This window comes from Vombatus ursinus, unplaced genomic scaffold, assembly GCF_900497805.2.
Source record: "Vombatus ursinus unplaced genomic scaffold, bare-nosed wombat genome assembly UNPS02014816.1, whole genome shotgun sequence".
Taxonomy (NCBI): Eukaryota; Metazoa; Chordata; class Mammalia; order Diprotodontia; family Vombatidae; genus Vombatus; species Vombatus ursinus.
Window position 1 is genome coordinate 3,639,067 of NW_020954594.1, and position 23,996 is coordinate 3,663,062.

At 42.2% G+C, this 23,996-nt stretch overlaps 1 protein-coding gene and 2 long non-coding RNA genes across 3 annotated transcripts in view; 2 read left to right on the forward strand and 1 right to left on the reverse strand.

The window, feature by feature from the left end:
• The window catches only part of LOC114023122, a 146,838-nt gene extending 126,861 nt beyond the window's left edge, over positions 1–19,977 (forward strand). Inside the window, exon 4 of the long non-coding RNA XR_003566746.1 lies at positions 19,854–19,977. This is a non-coding gene — a long non-coding RNA (uncharacterized LOC114023122). The remainder of the gene's footprint in view (positions 1–19,853) is intronic.
• The window catches only part of TECTA (tectorin alpha), an 81,373-nt gene that overhangs the window by 51,294 nt on the left and 6,083 nt on the right, over positions 1–23,996 (reverse strand). Inside the window, exons 3-9 of the mRNA XM_027835642.1 lie at positions 22,946–23,233; positions 18,339–18,476; positions 17,799–17,964; positions 11,392–11,804; positions 5,697–6,267; positions 2,371–2,963; positions 128–701 (exon numbers count right to left, since the gene is read on the reverse strand). Coding sequence (XP_027691443.1) covers positions 128–701; positions 2,371–2,963; positions 5,697–6,267; positions 11,392–11,804; positions 17,799–17,964; positions 18,339–18,476; positions 22,946–23,233 — 2,743 coding nt within the window. The remainder of the gene's footprint in view (positions 1–127; positions 702–2,370; positions 2,964–5,696; positions 6,268–11,391; positions 11,805–17,798; positions 17,965–18,338; positions 18,477–22,945; positions 23,234–23,996) is intronic.
• LOC114023124 lies at positions 20,091–23,601 on the forward strand. Its single transcript, XR_003566749.1, has 3 exons — positions 20,091–20,192; positions 22,738–22,787; positions 23,508–23,601. It is a non-coding gene; the product is annotated as an uncharacterized LOC114023124 (long non-coding RNA).

The window sequence follows — 23,996 nt, forward strand, 5'->3', positions numbered from 1 at the left end:
TATAGCAGTTGGGCTGTCCTTGAAGATTGACTGAGCTATGCAGGGAAGCACTGAGCAGCAAGGTTTCTGTCATCCTCATCTTCCTCCTGGGCCCTCTTACCTTCTCCCACTCATACCCCAGACTTACGGCAGAAGTCGTACGTCCGCCAGGGGCCCACCTCCACGTCAGCATTTTTACAAGCACTTGAGTAGCGGGCTACTGAGTCACAGAGCTCAGATTCATTGCCCCCGCTCTGGCACAGGCGAAAGAGGCAGGTCCGGTAGTAGGCAGTGACATTCACAACCCCATGGCACTCCAGAAAGGAGCTGTTGGAAGGGTCATTGATGATGCCACACCGGGAGCGGCTCCGGTAGAATTTGAGCAGCTCTGAGTCATTGTTGCAGGCCTTCAGCAAGTCCCCACACTCCCCATTGCAGATCTCTTCGAAGGTCGTCCAGCTTTCCAGGAACACTGCTACATTGTCCGTGCACTTGCCATTGGGCAAGCAGAGCTCATCAGTGGCATTCCCATTGTAGAAACCGCATAGTCCGCCAGTGCAGTTGAAGTAGATAGTGGATAGCCGGATGTGCAGCATGCCCACATCTGAGTATTGAATGGTGACAATGCCCTTGGACTGGACAGTGGTGCTGTTCTTGTTCCGAAAAATTTCTAGCTTCCCCGAAGAATGGAAAAAAGGTAATTCCACTTCCTGACCATTCAACTGAAAAAAAAAAATCAAAACATCACTGTCAATGTGATGACATTTACTGTGCAATGTACCAGCTGCCTGTGTAATAAAGCCATGGTCTCCTTCTCCTCTGACACGCTCCATTTGAGAGCAGCAGCAAAAGCTCGCATCTATGTAGCCTTTCCAAAGCATTCTCCTCACAACCTTAGGAGGTATGGAGTGCAATTATCTCCATTTCATAGATGCAGAAGTGGAGGCTCAGAGAAGGTTTAAGTGATTTACTTATGGTCACATGACTATTAAGCGGTAGAGGTAATACAGAGACCCCAGTCTTCTGTGAAGGAGTCTTCACACTACTGTTTGTTTCTAGAAGATGACATTTTCAGGAGACCAAATGTATAAGTCCACATTTCTTTCTGTGCCTTGTCTTTTCTTTCCTCCCTTGTCTGCTTTCCCTAACTTCACCTGGTGTGGGGGGAATTCTGCAAGGACATTGAATCATCCATCTCCCTAGACCAAGGGCCTGCCTAAGAAAAGCTATAAATCAGACATATGACGTTGACCCAGCACGTCTCAGATGCCTGGCTCCGTTAAGAGGGTGTTTCCTACCCTCTAGGGCATCACTTTCCTTGGGTGGAACCTCATTCTCCTTCACCAAGTTCTTGGCTTTGGCACTGTTTAGCAAAACTTACCTTCCCTCAAGGCCCTCTCTTTCTCACAATGTAATAATTATCTATAATCCAATTAGGTAACATAAGGGATGTGACCTGGTCCTCCCTTTCCTTCCAGGTAATATGTGCATTTAGCCATCTGTTAATATTATATATCCCATGAATATTAGTACTAGAAGGAACCCTGGAGACCAATGAATCTAACTCTCTCATTTTGCGGATAAAGAAATGGAGGCCTAGGGAGGCTATGTGATTTGTCCAAAGCTACACATTGATTGGTTTTCTTCTAGAGTTATTCACCTGGCCTTTTTTAGCTCACCCAAAAGCTTGTATTTAATGGTGAGAATTCAGACCAAGTAGGAGGAGAGAAAAGAGTTGGTAGTACCAACAAGATAGGTTGATGGAAAAGATATTTTTAGGCAGACAGAATCTTTCAGTGGCTGTCACATCACTTGGCATAGGTAGCTACCTTTTCTATCAATGTCTACTGTTAGTCTAGCCTCCATCTGCCTCATTTGAGAAAGCTCAGCCTTATGGCATTCTATTAGGAGCTGGAAGTTGGAAAAGGCATTTTTTTTCCCAGAGCCCCCTCACTTATATAGGCAGTCATGGGAAGTCACTAATTAATATCGTATCATATATCATATCATATCATATCACAGCATATAACACAATATAATGTCTTTCATTTGCATAGTGCAGTTTACAAAGCACTAGCAATGTATCTCATTTGAATGATTCTCACAACCCTGTGAAGAGCATAGGGCAAATATCACTGTCTCCTTTTTTCAGATGGGGAAACTGATGGTCAGACAAGTTCCATGATTTGCCTAAGGTCACACTAGTAAGTAGAAGAGTCAAGATTCAAACCCAGATTCTCTCACTCTAAACCCAGCATACTTTCCATTTCCCACTCTGCATCGCCTGGATTGATTTCAATTCAGTTACCTTCACAGACTGGCAAGCCCTTCTACTTTGGGTGGCACCATAGTAAACTTATTTAAGTTCTTTCTCCAAGGTAAGAGTCTTACCCTGATTTCAGATGCACCAATCCCTCCAATCTTGATCTCCTGATCAGCTACCTGGATCCGAATGCCTCTTAACCAGGTTGGACCTGCATCTGGCTTCTTCTTGTTGATGTCAATTTCCAAGTAATCAGGTCTCTCTGGGCATGTCTTCAGGAGGGTATAGGAGAACTCCATGGGGAAAGCATATGCAACCCCATCAAAGGTGTGTAGCACCTGGTTTTGACTCACAAGACACACAGTTTCCCTCTTGGGGAAGCAGCCCTGATAGCCATCCTCCACAGAGCAGACCTCCCCCTCACGGCAGGTCTTATTAAAGCAATAGACGTCCCCGCCCTCCTCGCACAAACACTGTACTGTGCAGTTGGCGGTGGCCCAGAAGAACTCCCCCATAGTGTAGTAGTGGCCATCAAAGTCACAGCCACACTTGTGCAGTGGGACACACTGGCTTGTGCTGAGGACGAAGCCTTCATTACACTCACAGCCCTCTGTGCAAGGCGTGAGGCAGGAAAGTGAGGCAGTCAGGTCAGAGCACGTATCTGGACAACTACTAGTACACACAGAGTAATGACTGAAGTTGGGGCACTGGACGGTCGACACTGTAGGGGAGAGAAGGATACCAGGTTAATAAGTGAATACGACCCAGTTCCAAAGCCAGGATTTGAAGAGAGAGTTAGACCTGGGGAAAAGTCATGTCTACTATCCAGTATTTAGGTCCAATGAGGGGAAGAGAATGCAAACGCTACTTGTCTAGGGAAAACAAAGCGGAGGTCATATTCATAGGTAGTAGTTCAATTGTTTACGGACCAAATGCTGAACAAATGATTAGATTGTGAACAACTTAGTTTGATCTGATCACCTTCAGAAAATAGGCTCATTTACCTGAACTTGACCAAAACTAACTGTATAAAGTCAATTTACTACTTGGTGAATAACTGTTATGGTGAGCCCGGGTCTAAAATTAACCCTGACAAGAGTCAGTGAGATTATCCACAATGATGAAGACTTTAATCAACTCTGGCTGGAAATTAATTTACCCAGTAGACTGCAATCTCCTTGAAGACAAGGACCATTTCATTCCCTCCCCCACTCTATCCTCAGTGGCTAGAATAACCAGTGCCTGACAAAAGGCATTTAATAAATGCGCATTGAATGGATCCATTATCCAGGATGGCAGAAGATTTAAACTACAGAAGCAGAACTTCACTGGAGTGGGTGACCAAGGAAAACAAGAATCTGCTTTGTTGGAGATGTTAAAAGTAGCAAAGATTCCCTTCTGTCTGGGGTAGTTTGGAGACTTATCCTACCTGAGGGTGAGGTGGTATCTCTAGGGCCTTTGCAGACTTAGGAATCTGTGATTTTAATTTTTGGGTACTTCCAATTGTACATTTCAGTTATTCTTGGTTGGACTTCATAGATAGAATCTTTTGAAGGCCTAGGTTATCTTAGAGATAAACTCTGAAGCTCCCTACACTGAGAAGGGTGAAGACCTGGAAAAGTAGATATAAGAAGCACACATTCTCTCTTTCAGTCAAACTTTTCTGTACACTGTTACCTGTAAATGCCATTCCATCTTTTGCTTTCATGGACAAGTGGTCCCCCGTATCTGAGATGAATTCCTTCACTTACCCCTGCTGAAACTGAACCTCTAGTTTCCTTCAAAGCAGTGCTCAGACACCACCTCCCACACACAGGCTCTCCTCATCACTAACATAATGTCCCTCTTGAAATTACTTTGTATGATTTTGTACATTCTTTGCATTTGCTTATTTCTCTGTATCCATGTAATATCTCCCAGGAGAACATAAACTCCTTGAGGTCAGGAACTCTTTTTGCTTTTGCCTTTGTATCCAAAGAGACCAGCACACTTCCTTAACCATAATAGATGCTTTACAAAAAAATTTGGTGAAATTGTCAAATTGGAGAAATACTGGATGGAAATTTTGATTAGAAACTTGCTCACAATTTTGGGGGTGGGGTGAGACAAAAGAAACTAAGTTTGATTCCAGCTTAGGGCAAACCAACAAGCCTTCCCCTCTTAGTTCTTTGATGTCTTGGGAAAGGCATGAGATGGGCCAGATAGAATTGAAACTATCCAGCAATAGAGCTAGAAAAACAAATTGTCCCTTGTTGGTTTGACTGATATTCTAGGAGCTAACACAAATCTGAGCCTCAATGAACGAGACACTTTTAGAAACCAGAACCCAAAATAATACAAGGAAGAAAAATCTCAAAGCTTGACATTCATCTGGATACTCCTGTTAAGAGAGCTCAAAATGACTTTTAATATTATAACACTCCTGGTTAATAGTAATTATTGCTTAGCGGAGAAAACCAAAGCCTGGAGCAGGGAAATGTTTTGACAGAACCTTTTGTTGACATTGTGCATAGCTCTAGGAAAGACTAGGTAATTACTGGGCAGAGCAGAAGGAGAAGAACTAATATTTCTTGTGATTTAAGATGCAGAGAAGTCAAAACGCTGAATCAGAACCTTGGTCTCCACCCTTAGAACCATGGTCTTGGGTGATCTTTTGCCTTATCTTTCCAGGAACCCCAGGCCTTCACACATAGTAGGCACTTAATAAATGCTTTATCTATCTATCTATTCCTAAAGGATATTTGGAAAGAATCTGAGTTTTCTCACATTATTTGAGGGTTTCATTGACTAAGCACTATTTCAGTTAAAAAAGTGGGGGAGTCAAATCCCCAAATATTAAGAGACCAAAGTACAGATATATTCCTTATTTACCCTCCCCAATTGGCTCATCTAATCTTTTGCCCTCTCTAACAGTGGCCGAGGTGTAATGCTCTTTAACATAGAAGTAAGAAGTAAAAGCTTTCTAAATGTTGGATGAATAGGAGGGGAAATAAGGTGATGGAATAGATACTTCAGATTTACACTGGGGAATTAGCTTCCGTTCCCAAATGTTCATTCATATTAGGCCTATTATAGAGTCACACACTAATCAGTGAGGGGAGTCAGCGATTTCCTCTCTGAAAACTCCACCTTGTCATTCAAGCTCCATGACCGCTATGGTCCCTGAACTCAATGTTTTCTGTAGCCTGTGCAGCTCCTTCCCTTTCTCTATGTTTCAAGTTCCTTAACTTCATCAAACATTCCCTTGTTCTCAGGCTATGAGGCCAGGGAGGGGGAAAGATTGAAGGATCTGCTTACAGTCTGGCCTTTATTATGTGGAATACTTCAATCCCAGCCTCATTCCTGGGCAATTTGTCCTCAACAAAAATGTTCTTGAAGGGCCCTGAAACTCTATCCTTGCACCTCCACACCTATACAAGGGGATTCTTTCTCTTGGATAGGGATGCCAGCTTACCACAGCCAGTCTGGATTCGCCAGTCCCCAATTGGAATGCCAAGGGCTTGGCACACGAGGGCGTAGGCCTGGATAGCTTGGCAGAGAAGTGTGCCATTATCCTGGACGCTGCACAGGTCATATACACAGCTGTGGATGAAGACTGTGGGGTCCACGATAGCCCCACACTCCCAGAGGGGTCCGTCTGACTTATTAAGGAAGCCGCAGTAGTCACTGCCAAAATAGAGGGCTTCTGTGAGTGCATCACACTGGGTACAGTTGTCTACACAGCCAGAGGTACATTTCCAGTCAGGGTGATACACGCGCCAGCTTTCTCCTAGATCCAGAACCGATGTGGCCGGCCTCCCATCCGGCCGGAGGAAGTCATCCAGTGGATTTTTGTTGTAGTTCCCACAGAGCCCACAGGTAGAGTTTATGTAGGAGCCTGGGACGGAAATGGATGCATAGTGCTGGCCATCAAACGTCACTAAGAGCCCAAAGTCAGTTTCAACGGCAGTTGACATGCCACTCTGGTAGATTTTCACAGCCCCCAAGTCTATGCTGACGGGCAAAGAAGCTACCAGGTCATTAACCTGCCAAAGGAGAGCAACAGTTAGAGGCAGGTCAGCAGAAGTCAGTGAAAGTGTTTGCAAGCAAAGGGCATAAGATCTGGAAGGAAGCTTTGAGCCATCAAGTCTATGGAAACCGAGGCATGGAGACATTAAGTGACTTGCATTACTTAGCTAGTAAGTATCTGAGGCAGCGTGTGAATCCAGGTCCTTCTGACTCCAAGGCCAATGTCCTATGCACTACAGAGGCAAAGGAAAACTAATTTGTGACTGATATCCACCAAAAATATTCCAAGGTTCAAACTCTGGTGCTTTACTTTTGTTCTGGCATAACCTTGGCATTGTATGATTAAACTGGAATAGCCCTGAGGATTCATCCCAGTCTAGAGGACACCCCTGGTTTGCTTTGGAGTACCTGGGTCAAACCTTGGGGCTATATTCAAAAATCTCTCACATTTTTCTTTTCACCTAGAATTTATTCTTTCCTGTCACCTATTGAAATTCTATCTACTTTTTACAAGCCAGCTTAAAACAGATTCTTAGAATGGGTCTTAGAGATCATTTAGTGTAACCTTCTCATTTCACATATGAAGAAGCTGAGGCCAGAGAAGTGAAGTGAGTTGTTTGAATTTCACCCTTTAGCAAACCAGCCCCGCTGACTCCTTCAGTCCTTACTGATTTCTCTATCACTCTCTCTTTCTCCCTCCTTCTCTCTCCCTCTTCTCTTTCTTCTTCCCCCTCTCCTTCATTCTCTCTCTCTTCTCTTTCTCTCCACCTTTCTCTCTCTCTCCTCTCTCCCCTTTCTTCTCTTTCTCTCCTTTCTTCTTTCTCCTCTTTCTCTTCTCTTTCCTCTTCTCTCCCTCTGTTCTCTTTCTCTCTCTTCCAATCTCTTCTAATACTTCCAGCCTCTTACAGCACTTCTGGTTCACACCACACAATTAAACACTTACTTGCATATTGTTTTATATCGGTCTTTAATTTTTTTCTTGGTTCTCAATCGAATCTCCCCAAATGGGCAGCAAGTTTCTTAAAAGCAGTGGCAGTGTTCTATGTGAAATATCACTAACATGGTAGAAAGCATGTATTCAGAGTGGATTGAGAAGGTATCTGCTGCATTTTTGTCTGCCTTTACAGTATCTGTCACATACATCCCTTTTTCTCCATTCACCCATCTGCTACCCTAGTTCAGGCTCTCTTGCCTAGACTATAGCAATAGTTTTTTAACTGGTTTCTGTGAGTTTCTCCTCACTCTGATCCAACCTCCACCCAGATATTAAAGTAATTTTCCTAAAGCACAGGTCTAATCCCCCTCCCCACCTCCCCACCTCCCCCACCCGAGCTGCCCTCCCATTGCTTGAATCCGAGTGTTTTCCTAATAATGACCTCTGGGCAGACCCTGGATTTAGATGTGTGCCTTCACAGAGGTGTGCAGGGAAGAGATAGCAGAAAGAAGGGGCATATGACAGAAAGTTAGAATGAGAAAGAAAAAAAAAAGCAAGGAGTTGATTCATTTGCCCTCATTACTACTGGCAAAGAGGTGGAGAAGGGGGCAGGAGTTGTCTGGGGGTGGTGGTGTGTGGAGCAGCTTATCTCAAGCAAAAGCATAAGTCCTAGGAAGTAAACATATATTATGGTGAACATCAACCTTTTAAAGTTTACCGAAAAAAAAAAAAACAACTCTTCCTCCAAATGACAAATATACTAACTAAGCTGTACCATTTTCCTTAAGCAGTAGTACCTTTAGTTATAGAGCTAAAGGAACAGTGAGTTGGGCTGGGGTTGTGTATGAAACATGGATAAGTGGATATCCTGAAAAATATTAGTTGCTCTACATATAGACAGAGAGATATTTAAATAGATAATAAGGAGCCCCCCAAAAGAACTCCCAACTCATCCTATCTTTCCTGCAATATCTTTTCTCTTAATTAATTAATTAATTCATCTTTATTAATACAATCCGATCCTGGTTACTCAATGATTGAAAATCCACTTTGTGGATGATCCAGGCCTCTATTTTTCCTCCTCCACACCCTCTGGTTACTGCCTCATTCATTAGCACCAAGGGCTATGCAGGGGTAAAGAGGAGGTGAAATGAAGATCAGTCTGGATTTCGGCCTGTGACTTTCTGTTTTCTATAGTTCTGGCAAAGGGTCTGGTGGGGAAGGATTAAATCATTGGGTTAAAATGAGGTTTGGAGCATCTGTCAGTTTCATTGAGTTGGACTTTCTCTGCTTCCTCCCCTACTTTAGCATGATTGATCCAGAAGTATTTATTTTAGTATCTAAGAACAGGTACAGTGGAGAAAAAATATATATACAAAGACAGAACCCAGACTTCCTAAGCCTCAGCCTATCCCCAACCCCTTGACTGGAGATAGGGCAGCTAAAACTGAACTGGCTTTCGGAAAGCAAATCACCACAGCTGTTCCAAGTCTAGCAGCAGAAAGCTTCTCTGGGAGTCACTTGCCTGGAAAGAATATCCGTCTCTTTCCTGCTTCCCAGTTCAATCACCTGCACCATTGTAGTGGCCCTGTTTCACCCTAGGTGGGGAGTCTATCCACCACCATGCTGTCATTCTCCCCAACAGAGAAAGCAGGTGCACTTAGATATAGGGGAAACACTTGCCCAAAGAAAAAAGTGGACCATTGTTAGGCTGTGGATGGATTTCTATAACCTTCTCTTTCCGTAACATTTACATTCACCTCCACATATCATAGTCTCTGTGGAAAATTGTGGATTTGCCCCTTACGGCCTATAATGGATCAGAGCCATGCAAAATGAGCATAGATACTGGGCCTGAAAGAAATGAGGTTGCAACTTTCTCCCTTTCCTGTCGCCTGTCCACCCCCATCCCCCAATCCTGGGACTGCTAAGAAAAAAAAAACAGACTATGAGAAAAAAAAGTTCAGAAAAATCAAAAATAGAACTAAAAGAACTCTGCTCCCTTCTCCAGACTGCAGCTATGAAATGCATCACCCTCTCAACACACTGGTAAGTACTGGAAAGGTGGGTGAATCTTTTTCTGGCTTGGAAGTTTTCTATCTATCTGCAAGGATGAGGTAAGTGCAGTACTAAAAAAGAGCTCTGTAAACTCCAGAAGGAAGAAGAGTTCAAAACTTCTGTACCTTAATTCCTGGCTTTGATTGGGCAAATGTGCCAAGCAGCAGGACTAAGAGTGATGCTTGCATCAGCATGTTGATTAGAACAGTGCCTCCCTCCCCTGATTTTGAAGCTAAGAAACTACCAGGGCCCAACGAGTCAAGGAGCTGAAGAAACTGGAGTTTCTTCACTCCCAAGCCTTCCTTGTTGTTGGATATTTTATATCAATTAAAACTACAATGCATGCTAAATGCATGAAAAAAAGCCCCAACCGCCGACAACAGAGGGAAACCCTCCCTTTGGCTTCATTTTGGGTTTGTAATCACCTTAACGACCTCTGTGCTTGGGGACTAATGTTGGAGCTGAGTTCGGGCAATCAACCTTTCATGGCCTGTGTTATTATCGCCGGAATAAAGACCTGGTTGTGACAAGGTCTGCATTAACATTATGAAAATTGGTACCCCTGTGAATTTACTAATTATGAATGGCTCTTAGCCTTCCTTCCTTTGTTGGTGCCCTGACTCAAAACTGGGTTGGATAGCGACTAGGGTAATTTGCATATGCTAAGCAGGCCCCCCAGAACTCAGATTTTCTCATTCTTGATAGACCCTTGTGGGCAACTCCAATTCAGGGATGTTTAGGCACGAGTTTCAAAACTCGTTGGCTATTGCCAACCTCAGTAAAGAGGGGCTACCATGCCCCTCCAGGCTTGCAAAGCTGCATCTTGAGAAGCATGAATTATGAATCATTTTAAAGGTTTTTCTTAGAATGAGGCGGTAGTTTTCAGTAGAAGAGCAGGAGGCATTCAGTTCAAGGAGGCTGCTTTGAAGCTATATTATACAGGAAGAAGGAGATAGGATCCAATTTACAATTTGTACTTTGTGATTTTACTGACTATTATATACACCCATACGCCTAGAAACTATCGAACAGGTGTAAGAAAAATTTAACGTCTTTTCCCTTTCCTTCCAATTCTGTCCTTCTCCTTCCCCCTCCTGGTTTCTGTCTCTGCTCCTCTCTCCTTTCTCTCTCTTCTCTCTCTCTTCTTCCTTTCATTTCATTTTATTTTTGCAGGAATCTACGTCTATCATGGGGCTCTGTGTATGACGCAGGGAAATAAGTGTCCTCTTAGTCTAATGAAAGGAAGAGTTTGTTGTTGTTGATACTAAGGAAATGGGGGGGTGGCGGGGAGTAGAAGGTAGGGTGGATAGAGAGGACCAAAGCAAACTTTATGGGCCAATATAATATTCATAGCCTGATAATTTTCACAGTCTGCATGTATGACCCCAAGTCACTAAACTGTATACATTTTTCGACCCAGCAATACTTCTACTAGGCCCATGTCCCAAAGGTATATAAGAGGCAAAAGGACCCATATGTGCCAAAATATTTTAGCAATTCTTTTTATAGTGGCAAAGAATTGTAAACTGAAAAAGGGAGGGAAAGAGGTGCCCATCAATTGGGGAATAGCCAAACAAATTCTATGGATGTAATAGAATATTATTGTGGTGTAAGAAATAACTAAAGGGAAACCTGGGGAGACTTGTATGAAATCATGTAGAATGAAGTCAACAGAACAATTTATACAGTAACAACAACATACCTTGAAATCCTTAAGAACTAATCAATGTAATAGCCACCATGTTTCCCGAGGACTGATAATGAAGCATGCTATCTGCCTCCTGACAGGGAGGTGATGGATTCAAGATATGGAATGAGGTTTGTGGACTTGGACATGGACATTTGGACTCAGACAATGTAGAAATTTATTTTACTAGGCTATATATATTTGTTACAAAGTGTTTTTCCCCCTTTAATTTGGGTGGATTGGGGGAAAGTAAATGCTTAGTTAAAATTTTTTTAAAATTAAAAAAACCTCAAGTGGTTACAAACACACATACATCCATATGCATGACTAGACTAGACTTAATCCTCTGGCCTGGTTTAGAGTCTGTCTTCCTTAAAGACCAGAGACTAGACTAGACGGCTTTATGGAGATAACCTCTACTCCTAAGATTCCTTAACTCTACAGATGAAAGAGCAATCTCACCTTGACTCTTCCATAGCTTCCTTTGGGGATGAGAATTTTGTGGCCATAAACCTCTATGGATAGCTCCTTCACCCACGAGACGGCCGAGCCCCCTCGGTGCTCATTCTTGGCCTCCACACTAAAGAAGGGGAGGCTGGGTACATGCAAGCATTGTCGAGCCAGCAGATAAGCGCAGGATCCTTGGAAGTGGAAGAGGAAGCCATCGAAGGTATGATAGTGAGGCTCCCCAAACACCACACAAGTGCTACTCTCCAGTGGGTTACAGTGGAAGAATTTGCCCTTGGGCTCACACACTTCGTAGGGGCTACAGGAGGCATCCTGGCAGAAAATCTCATTGTTAAAGTCCAGGCAGCGGCACTTGATGGTACAGTTCATATCATCCCAGAAGACCTCTCCTCGTCGAAGGAACTGCCCTGAAAATAAAATCCATACCCCATGAGCTGAAGCCTGTCTTGTCTTCATATGTCAAGAGGCAGTCATTGGAAGAGCCATCAGCAGGGGAAAGGTGAAACATAGACAGGCAAAGTGACCTACTTAAGGTAATGCAGCAAGTCGGAATGAGATTTAAGAGTGAGTGGCATGAGTTTATTCTCTAGGTCAGGGATTCTTAATCTGGGGTACCAGGGACCCAAGGTATCCATGGATAGATTTCAAGGGGTCTATAGATTCGGATGAGAAATAGGAAATCTTTATTTCAATAACTGGTCGCCTTTGTAATCTTATATAGTTTATTTTATGTATTTAAAAACATTCTTCTGAAAAACCTAGAAAGACTGACATGAACTGATGCTGAGTGAAATGAGCAGGACCAGGAGAACATTGTACACAGTAACAGCCACATTGTGTGATGACTGACTTTGATAGGCTCGGCTCTTCTCAATACAATGTTCTAAGACAATTCCAAAAGATTCATGATGGAAAATACTTTCCACATCCAGATAAAGAACCATGGAGTCTGAGCACAGACTGAAGCGTCCTTTTTTCACTTTTTGTTGTTGTTGTTGTTTTTTCTTTCTCTTGGTTTTTCCCTTTTGTTCTGATTCTTCTTTCACAACATGACTGGTGTGGAAATACGTTTAATATGATTGTACGTGTATAGCCTATATCAGATTGTTTTCCGTCTTAGGGAAGAGTGAGGGGAGGGAAAGAGGGAGAAGAAAGTTTGGAACTCAAAATCTCATAGAAGCGAATATTGAAAACTTTGTTTACATGTAATTGGAAAAAAAATAAAATACAATTAAAAAATAAAGGAAAAACTGAGAAAAAAAAAACATTCTTCTGAGAAGGAGCCCATAGGCTTCATTACTCTGCCCAAGCACTCAGAAAAAAGTTAAGAACCCCTTAGGCCCGCAATCAAAATGTTGTAAAGCTTCTCTATTTGCCACAAGATTAATGCTCTAAATACTATTTTCTTCTTGTAGCCTAGGAGCCCCCCCCTTTTATAGAACCCCCAAGGACTGCATTATTTTCTTATGAAATAGTTTTACAAAGGCCAAGAGTTAGTCAGCCCCCAAGGCTAGTACTCGCTCTCTCTTTACTCACTGGTATAAAACCTAAAGAAATACAGGAGAGCACAGGGCTTTCTGCAAAACAGTAATGCAGTTATCATGAGGGATGTCCTATTTCTTTCCAATATCTAACATTCTTATTTTTGGTACAAATCCAGTTTATAAACAGAATTTCCTTCCTAAACAACTTCCAAAGCCTTTGAAATACTATGGCCAGTAGCTGTAAGTGATCTCATTCAATGGATGAGGGACTATGTGACCTGGAGACTATGACCTAGTGCTTAGAGCATTGGGCTAGAAGTCAAGAATCCTGAGGTAAGCTCCCACCTCTGACATGGATTTGCTTTGTTCTGAGGAAGGCCTGAGAATGCCCCGGGCCTCACTTTCCCTTATCTATAGAAAAGGTAATAATGCTAGATTTGCCTTTTCCTATCTCTCAGGGAAAAAGTAATGTGGAGAGGATAAAGTAAGATAGAAGCATCATCAAGTTTACAGCTAGAAGAGCTTTTAGGGAATGTCCAATACCAGCTACTCATTTTATAGTGGAGAAAAGGGAAATGACTTGCCTAAAGTCAGGCAGATAGTAAGGGCCAGAGTAGAGATTTGAACCCAGGGCGTCTGGATCCAAATCAAGTGTTCTTTCCACTACAACATGCTGCTTTCTCAGTGATGCTTTCCTATTTCTCCTTCTCTTCCTAACCACCTTCTTATGCACCCTGATATACATTCTCATTGACTGTAACCTGGATTACTGCAGTAGAGATGAAAGCATTTTAAAGATAAAGGTAATAGATATTGAATCAGTCCTAGGATACTCTCCCCTTTGCTTTTCTATCTTGGAAAAATAGAGTGTCTACCTCCACATATCTGCACAGTGGTGGGTAAGACCAGAAACAAGGGAGAGACAGAATAGAAGGGAGGTGAGAAAGGACACAGGGGTTAGAGAGTTGGGATCAGAAGGAATCAGGAGGAAGGAAAAAAATTGGGGGGCTTGTGCTGTTGCCCTCATCTTGCACTAGAAAGAAGGCACTGAAGGATAGAAAGATTCATGATGGAAAATACTACAGGTTATGTCCTCAAAATGATTGAGCTGTGTGTTATGGAGTCATGAAGAAAAAGAGAGGGGAAAGGAAAAATGAAGGAGAGGATGAGTACAGAGGCGGGGGAGTGAAGGAGAGGGAGAGTGAAAGAGAGTAGAGTGAAGGAGAGAAGAGAGTGAAGGACAGAAGGAGAGTGAAGGAGAGAGATAACGAAGGAGAGAGAGGGGGAGAGTGAAGGAGAGGAAGAAACGGAGTCGGGAGCAAAAAGACAAACGTAACCATTTTGAGTCCTTAGCATATGATGTTTGGTTGAAGGAACTGGGTTTGTTCAGCCTGGAAAAGAGAAGACTAGGGAGATGGATAGCTGGTTTCAAGTATGTGAAGGGCTGCATACGTAGGAGGGATTGGATTGACTTGGTTTAGCCCAAGAGGAGCCAATGGGTGAAAATGACAAAATTTAGGCTTCATGTCCATAATAACTCCTTAACAGTTAGAGTGGCTGGGGTAGAAAGGGCTCCCTAGAGAGGTGAGCTCCTCCTCCTTGGAGGTCTTTAAGTAGAGTCAGTTATCTTAGAATGAGAATTCTTCTTGTATATAGGTTGTGTTAACTGGTCACTGAGGTCCCTTCAGGTTCCCGAATTCTGTGATCCTAGTAAGAAGTCACAGTCTCAGAAAAGATTTCTGCTGTCTCCGCTAAGACACTTGACATACCATGGATTGTAAGTGACCTTTTGGGATTTATATGGCCTTTTGGATCTAAGTATAGCTTAATCAAGGATTTTTGTTATGGTTCCCTCTCTAGTACAATTTGATTCTGTAATTTCAGGTTAGCGTGGCTGCAGGTAGGGAATCAGCCAATTGTATTGGTGGGGGGTGGGGGTGGGAGTGGACTGGGCATTCATCTTCTCAAGTTTCTTGCATGGAGTCTATGACCCAAGATAGTGAAGAGATAGTCCCGGGTACTGACACGAGAGAATCCCTGCTTACAAGGCTTACAGCCTTACAGGTAAATGTAATTTATTAATGTCAGCATTACAAAGTAACAGTGTTTTCCACGGAGTGTAATTTCAAGTTTCAAGGTAAGGTTTGTTGAGGTTCTAAAAAACTTTAAATTTTTTTTTGAAATAATGAAAAGGGAATAGGCTGAATAGATATACACTCAGCAGGCACAATTACCTCCGTAACTCCTTTCTATACCTGTCCTATAGGAAAAAAAATGCAAATTAGCAATTATGTTCCCTACCTTTCAAGTACAGAGACCTCAAAATGGGATAAGAGATTTAATCTAATCCCCAGCGGCTCATAAAAGATTGACCTCAAAACTGGCCCCTCTGTTCCCTGTCAATTTTTGGCCCTGGTCCAATGCTGAATATATTATCAAGGGTTCAACTTGGGATGATTTCAAGTCTATGATTTTTCAAGTTTCCAATAAAGGAGAGAAAACTGCCATTGTTTGTCCAGAGTTCTGGACCCGAAGGCAGGCTTTCCAGATATTTTGATTTGTAAAATGATAACATAATAAGCTGATTCTATGCAGCAACATTCCCCCTGCTATTGCCCAGACCCAATCCCAATCCCATTAGGCTGATATACACCCAGTGACATAAAAGAATGTGTAGCCATTTGTATGGGGATATTGAATTTGTCCTGTATATAAAACTCAAATCCATAATTCAGGAGTCGGGGAATGAAGTCAGAGGTGGGGCTCTGCACACTGATGGGGTCTGTCCAACACTATTGCTTTGCAGGCTCCTAGTTTCCGTCATGATAGCATTTCAGTCTTCATGCCTAGAGATCAGAGGTCTAATACGGGGCATTTGTACTTTCTGTCCATTGCTTCTGTGACTCTTGGAGAAAGTGGGGAAGGATGATTGGGTAAGATTCTGCCACTTAGTAGGTACTCAGCCTAGTCTCTAGGTTTCAAACACATGCAACACTCAGGAGTACTCCCTGAACCAGATTAAAATGTCATTGGAAAGTATTTAACTAGCTAAATAAAAATATGCAATAGAACATAGATAATGTTAATAAGTGGTTTTCCAGGTCAATATGTGGCCTACAGGGGTGCTTATATGCAGTTTGGCAGCCTCTGTTTCTATTTGAGTTTGACACCACTCAGTCAACAAAAGGAAGAATGACTTGGCGTTGGTCGGTGCCTTCCATTCATGGATGGTAAGTGATGCAATATCTACACTGGATGGAGCCAACAGTCTTTGAAATCCTGGTGAGCTTTGGGACTAAATTCTTTTCAATCTAGCTTAATTCTGGCCTGCCTCCAAAATACACATTTGCTATTCTTAACATCTTGCTGTTTACAGAGTCCATAAAGGATGCCACCAGAGAGCCCTTCTCTCTCAGGGTCAGGAAATAGTCTCAGCTGGAATCCTTCCAGCAGCAGCTCGATCAACCAGGAATTTGGAGAGAATCAAAGCTAGCTTTAAACCTTGCTGAACATGCAGGAGAACAAACCTCAATAGGTTTCCTTTAGGCCAACATCAGAAGTTTGGAGCCTTCTCTGAACTATTAGAAATCCATTTGGAAACATAAAAGTCAGGGTAAGATATTAGGGAGAGGCAGGTGGGAAAGCAAGGCACCATAGCCTGGGCCTCTTTTAGACTGGTTATGTCAAATTAAATGGAAACGGGGTCCACTAACCCATGTAAAACTATGTAAAAATTCCTGTGGGCCATGCATTGACTTAGCAAACCACACTTTTATATATTTCTTTTTTTATTAATATATCAACACATTAAAATTAGAAAGGAACTGTATTTTAATTTGGTTGAAGCAGCACTCAGGAGTGTTGTGGCCTATGGGCTGCATGTTTGACCCCTCTGTCTTAGATCATCTGAGTTTGGCTTTTCTGTATATGAGACAGAAGGCATGACTGAGACCTGGAGAGAGGAAACTGGGACCGCCCCCCACCCAGGGCTACATGCACTATGGGGAGACCAGAGATTGACCTGGTCCAGGAAAAGGATTTGAAGCCTTCATTCTTCCCCAAAACTAGGCAACTTGGAGATGCTGGACCCACTTGTTTCTTGTTTTTCCCAATATTTTCAGCAATCCTCTTTTAGCTGTAAGCAGGACACAGAGAATTTCTGCTTCCCAAGCGTGAGCAGGGTCCTCATAAACATGAGTGCTCCTGTGAAAGCCCTAGGCTTTTTCACACATCCAAAGAGTTTTCTCATAGTTCAGAGAAGGCTCCAAACTTTTGACACTGGCCTAAAGGAAACTTACTGAGGTTTGTTCTCTGGCTCATTCAGCAAGGTCTGAAGCTGGCTTTGATTTTTTCCAAATTCCTGGATGTTCAAGCTGCTGCTGGGAGGATTTAGGAGGAAAGCAATCCCAAAGACTGTGATACTGATTTCTCTTTCTTGTTGTGCTGGGGACCCCTAATTTACCTTCACTAGTCCTGTCAATATTCCAAACTTGTCTGGTGACGTTAAGCCACAAAAAGCAGATGGCAGAGCAGGAGGAGTAATAAAGGTTGAAAGAACAAATAAAAATAAGGATAAACGGTCAAAAATATAGAAATGATGTGGACGAGAAGGGCTCCTTTCCATCCGTCTGTTCAAGAAATCCCTCAGGACGCTGGTCTTCTTGGGGAACCAGGCAGGGGAAGGTACAGGGATGAGGCCCAGGCTAAGACTTAGCAACCTAGAGCAGCAAGTACAGGATTTCAGCTCCCTTCATGATAACGTGTACATGCTAAAATTACCTTGATCTCTTTTACCCAGCTGAGATATGTCAGAAGAGCAAAGTGTGAGGAACAAGTCCACCCACACAGCCTAAAAGCCTGGCTGTCACTCTAGACTAAACAAACTCACTTTTCCAGAGAAGGGAAAGGTCTTTTTACCTCTGGAGGTGCAACCATTTGCAGGGTCAATTTCTTTCCCATCAACTTTAAAGGCCCAGCGACCTGGGACGTTCACATTTGTGGTCTCTTGGATGTTCACGATATCAGGAGTTCTTGACCCTGGGAGGCTGAAGAAATTGGTGATGTTTCCCCCATTAAATCCTGCCTAGAATAGAGGGGCAAGAGACGCTTTGAGAGCATGCAGACCGCACGACTTTAGCCAGCATACCAGATACCTAAATTTCAGGACAAACTGTATTTATAATTAAGATACGTCCCTTTACAGATCATTAGCACTCCAGGTAGGAAGGATCAGGACCCGAAAGGTCTTTTATCCAGTCCATCCCAAGAACAGTCAAAGAAACACAAAGCAGGGGGACAATACCACCTGCTTTTCCCATGCTCAGATGAGATCGGCAAGAAGGGGCTCCTTTAGTTAGCCGCTGGAGGCCTGCAGGATTCCTGAAAAGGATCTGAGCAATGTAAACCTCAATAATGCAAGTTGATTTAAGAGGGTACAAATGGAGGAAGGGAACCTACCTGGGCCATGACTCCACCAAGACCTGTCAGGGGGTCACCTCCACTTGCCGTTCCAGTAGTCCAGTTAATTTCATGATAGTTGAAGAGGGTAAATGTGGATGCACCATCAGAGATCAGCACAGCCTGGAAGGTATTTACCTAGAGAAGAGAATGTACACCCATGACTCAGGAAACAATAGAGTATAAATGGTTACTGTGCTCACCTGGTATCAGGAAGACCCAGTTTCAAATCTTCTCTTTGACTTAACTAGCTGTGTGACTCTGGACAAGTCACTTCAGTTTTCTAGGCCCGTTTCTTGATCTGTAAAATGAGGGGGTTAGACTATATGACCTCTAAGGTCCCTTCCAGCTCTAAATATATGATCTGATGAAATGTCTCTTTTATATTCTGCCCTCTATCCCATTAACTACCCAGTTGTTTGAATAGTTCTTTATTTAGAGGCTCTCTCTGCCTCTTCTCTGAATTGGCTTTCTCCAAAAGGGACTAGGAAAGATTAGCCCCTATCTATCTAAAAGGGAATTTGCCTGAGGATTACTCACGGGCTTACTCAGTACCCCTCTTACATTTCTGACTTCTACAAGACAGCAAAGGCCTAAGCAGGGACTGAGCTTGTGATATGTTGGACCACCTATAGATGGCACCATGAGAATAAAGTATGAGAAACAATTGCCCAACGGGGAGCCTAAATGAACAGAATCTTGTTTCCCCATAGCTGCAATTTGACCGAAAAAAAATTATTCTTAAAAATAAATTCATCACGACTGAAGTGGTAATGATGCAGGGTTTGCCTTTTCCTTTTCAGGAATACATAGCTAATCTTTAGATTTCTTCCCTCCTTAAAGTGGAATTTTGAAAGTGATGTTTAAAAAAAATAAGAAAGTGATGTTTTTAAAAAGCACTTTGTAGGGGAAAATTGCTACTATTATCAAGCATCCCTTTAGATTTGCAAAATTCTTTATGCTCATGTTACTCAGACCAGCCCTGAAAGGGGAGCCAACCTGACCATGCCTGTCTCCTAGATAATAACAACAACATCAACAACAATAGCTAATAGCTTTTAAGCTTTACTGACTTAAATTAGTAGCTTAAAACAATGCTAAGACTTGGGACACCTTTGAAATTTGCAAAGCACTTTACATATTTTTATCTCCTTTGGTCCTCAGAACAACCCTTTGAATTAGAAGAAAGAGGGACAGAGGAGGGGCAGAAACTTCCTGGAAATTCTTCCCCAGTGACCAGAAGGCAGGGCACAGGACTCAATTTCAGTTCATCTCATGGGCCATCTTTGTAGACCCTTTGTCTCAGCTTTAAACTCCTGAGGAAAGGGATGCTGCAGGAATGTCAATGCTCCTTTCAAACAATTTTCATAATTGGTTGACCTGCACAATCTGCGACTCTGTCCACATTTTCAGGATAATTAGCTAAAAACAGGAGATGCAGCATCTATGTCTTTCTAGCCCTTTCCTTGTTCATAAGGTAGGGGTTATTTTCACAGCAACATTCATATCTTCCAGGTCAGCATTCTGCTATAATAGCTGAGAGACCCCAAACCATCTCCCATGGAATCAAACTGAGATAGAAGATATGGAAGCCATCGGTTTCACCTTTGGCCACTCAGAAAGGCTTGGAGGGAAGGAATCGCCATGTGAGTGGAGTGAAGAAGAACTCACTTTGTTGAGGATGACTTATTCACCAAAATGACTTATTCATCTGTTCTTGCTACAGCAGATGGCATTCCTGATAATGTCACACAGATATCTATCTGCCTTCCTTCATTGCCCCTGTTTAACAAATGGGAAAAGTGGAACAGAGGAGGGGCTCCAGATTTCACCAGGGTCCAGTAGTGGCACAAAGTAAGTATCAGACTTCAGAGACAGATCCCCCAATCAAGGCCACACAAAGACTAGATAAACTGCACTCTCACCTTCTGTGCTGGGATTCCCTGCCAAGAAACAAATTTCTTTCTTTAAAACCAAGTCTAAAACATATTTTGCCAAAGTAGATTGCAAGAATGATTCATTGCTGATCACAGGAGACAGCTCAAAACCAACCTGCTTGGGCTAATTTACCAGTAATGCTCCTGAGGGTGATCGACAAACCTTTTAATTTAATTTAATTTTTCTAAACTCGGTGAAGGACAGATGCAGCCAGGTCCACACTGACTAGAGGAGTAGGAGAAGGGAGGGAGGACGTTCATATCAATTTGGATATGTTCCTTAAAACTGTGGTTTTAGCTCCTCTAGGTCCCTCTTTTTTTTTTTAATTCAATTTTATTTTTGTAACCCTGGACCTTTTACAAAAGGAATGTTGGCTTCAAAAGATAATCACAAATGTACAAACTTAGGGCAGCTAGGTGGTGCAGTGCACAGAGCACTGCACCTAGAGTCAGGAAGACCTGAGTTCAAATCCAACCTCAGACACTTGCTAGCTGTTTGACCCTAAGCTGTTTAATCCTGTTTGTCTCAGTTTCCTCATTTATAAAATGAGTTGGAGAAGGAAATGGCAAACCACTATAGTATCTTTGACAAAAGTACCCCAAATGGGGTCACGGTGAGTTGGACGTAACTGAAACAACTCAGCAATAATGCACAAACTTACTCCTCCCAACACAGAGGAGGCCTAATCCTCCTCTCCCCCTAGACCACCTCAGTCTCTGGGGAAGAGGAGGGGATTAGGTTTATATGAGTCTCTTTATTTTTCTTTTCTTTTTTTTTTTTGGGTGGGGGTGAGGCAATGGGGGTTAAATGACTTGCCCAGAGTCACACAGCTAGTGAGTGTTATGTGTAAGCCTCTTTATTTTTCAAAAGAGTTTCAGTCACACTCAGGGGAAAATAGGCTTATACATTTGTCCAAAGCCTAGAAGAAGGTTCAGAAAACTCAGACAACTCTTCTCTTCACCATTGTTTCTCCATGAGATTCTCTCTTTGCAGAACTCTGAGCTTTTATGTTTTGGGCAAAGGCCTTTGTTCTGTTTCCTTAAAGATACAGAGAGGTACTACAGGAGAAAAACCCTCTCGGGGGAAAAGGAAAGGGATCATCAGTTAATTTGAGTGGGATTGGCTTAAAGGTTTTTGGTACTGATGAACCTTTTTTTTTTTTTTTTTGGCAGAATTGAAGGTTTAGCTAGCCTTTTTCTCCAAGGAGCTTAAAGCGCTTAGAATATTACCTCATTCATCCTTTCAGAAAGAGTTCTTTCCTAGTCTAGAAATTTACTCCAAAGCACAAAACAGAAAGAATCTAAATTATATTGCCATTTTTTATTGCTGAAAGAATTTTTTTTTTTTTAAAGAACAGTGGTCAGCATTTGATGGGCATTTTTTCTTTTTTTTTCTGTCACTGACACTAAAATTTATTGATTGCTGGCATCCTGGAGCCTAACGCTGAAAGGTATGAGACATAAAAGGCATAAAACATCACCCACAGAATCATTAGCAATCCATAACCTGACAGAGGGAAATGTATGCTTCTTTAGAGGTTGTTTCCAGCCAATGCATCCCACTCTTAAACTTGTGTCTTTCTGTTCTACAGAACGTCTTAGCAATAAAGTGTTTCTTGATCCTCGGAATGGAAGGCACTAAAATGCAGTGTGCTTACTGTATTGTGGGTGTGACTTATAAGCCCAGCAGTTTGTCACCCCTGTATCGAACTCACTGCTTACCATTCCTCACCCCCAAACAACAGAATGCAGTGTTAAGGGAATTGGAACATGGATGGAATTGGAAATATTCCTAGGAAAGCAAGAGCCAGGTTCTCAAGTGCCTTTGCCCGCCAGATGATTTATTGCAAAGCTAACGGTTCTTCCAATCCTTCAAACGTGCTCATTTCCAACACAACCAAATAAGTATTAGGCCCTCCTGATGAACTACGCTTCATCATTTCTTTATAGATAAAGTTGATTATCTCCAGGATAATGCTAGAGATAATCTATTTTATTTAAACTTTTATCTAACTGCTCATTTGGGATTTTGGAGCAGATGTTCAGCCCTTATTCTTGAAACACTCTACCTGCCCACTCAAATTAACATCTAATAGGAGTAATTTCTGTCTTGGTCATAATAAAAAGTAAAAAGGCATGACAGAAAATGAATTAGGTTATTTGTGTTCCATATCCAGTAGTCTCTTCTTGGCCTCCTATTAGGTTTTGTGAAAGATAGAAATTAAAAAGGTTAGTTTTAGAATTAGAAAGAGGCACTTGTACCTTAGCTATAAAAGGAAGAGATTGAGGTTCCTAGATTGGTCACTAATCAATATGTGACCTGGGATAGTTCTCTGGGCCTCAGTTTATTCTTCTGCAAAATGGGCATACCATCTTCTAAGAGAAGAAGACAATTGAAAGACTTAATTTATACTTCCATAATATTTTGGGTCTGGGATGACACATCTTTTTAAATATTGCAGCAACCTGGACTGACTAAGCATGGTATTTCCCTCTCTGCTCCAGAAAGTGGGTGAGTAGCGAGGCAATGATTATTACACAAGTAATCTGAGCTCCTTACTGAATTTCTATGCTCTAGCAATAAAACTCTCATTGACTGCTGTTAAAATAAGCATGGATTGGCTATTAGAACATGAATGAAAAAACAAAAAGGAAAATTTGGATTATTACTGGCGTGGTGCTGCTCCCGCCATAAAATGTGACCTCTTCCCACGTCACAATGAACACCCAAATGGCAGAGAAGGTGGCCATGTCTTTGAAATATTTCCTTATATCTTTGGTGGCTCTTCTCAGGATCACAGGGTCCATGGTCTCTCTGTAATAGATCTCTCCTCGGATTCCATTGTGAACATCTGCCCAAAATGGGGCAATGAAGGCCCGACCATCTGTCAGAGGAAAGGATTCTGGAGTAAACTGGCTCACCAGCACATTGAAGGAAACAACCCCGTTATTATTGACCTACAAAACAGAAGAAGAGTTTCCTATGAGAGAACTAAAACCAACAATTGCAGACACTCATTATGATAGACATCTCCTTAGTCATTGAATGCAAGGTAGCTTTCAAATCACAGACGTGGCACCCTAAAACACCAGTTCCCACCATTCATGTCAGGCAGTCTGTTTACTTTCAGGCAATTCCAATGGCTCCATTTCACTTTCAATTTATAGTCAATTTCATTTCTCATTAATAATCAGTTTCATTTTTATGTTCCCTTTCCCATCTTTTTTTAAGCCCATCATACATCACTGAGCTTGTGTATGTGCATAGGAGAGAGACAAACAGAGACAAAAACAGAGAAGCAAAGAGAAAGAAAAAAGTGAGAGAGGAAAAGGTGAGAAACCCTCTGTAAGACTAGATTCTCATTTTGCCACAAGAGAGGACTGTCAAAGATAAATCAGATATGCCTGCCCTCATCAAATCCTCATCTCCATAATAAGCCACTGCCCATTGTAAATGAGCCATTTAGGCATCTCCTATTGATGTAAAAAAAAATGAATTCTGTACTCATACTGAGGGCAAAGGTGAAACCTACAGGTACCTGATTCTAGAATTGCTCTTGAGGTCTCATGACTCCTTTCTACAGTCACAACATAAATGCTGAGCCATGAACAGTTTATGCAGGGTATGTAAATGACTATCTACAGTGATTTCTTCATGATTTGCAAATGGGCAATTTATTACATTACCAAACCTTGCTGCAAATGCACAAGACAATAAGTA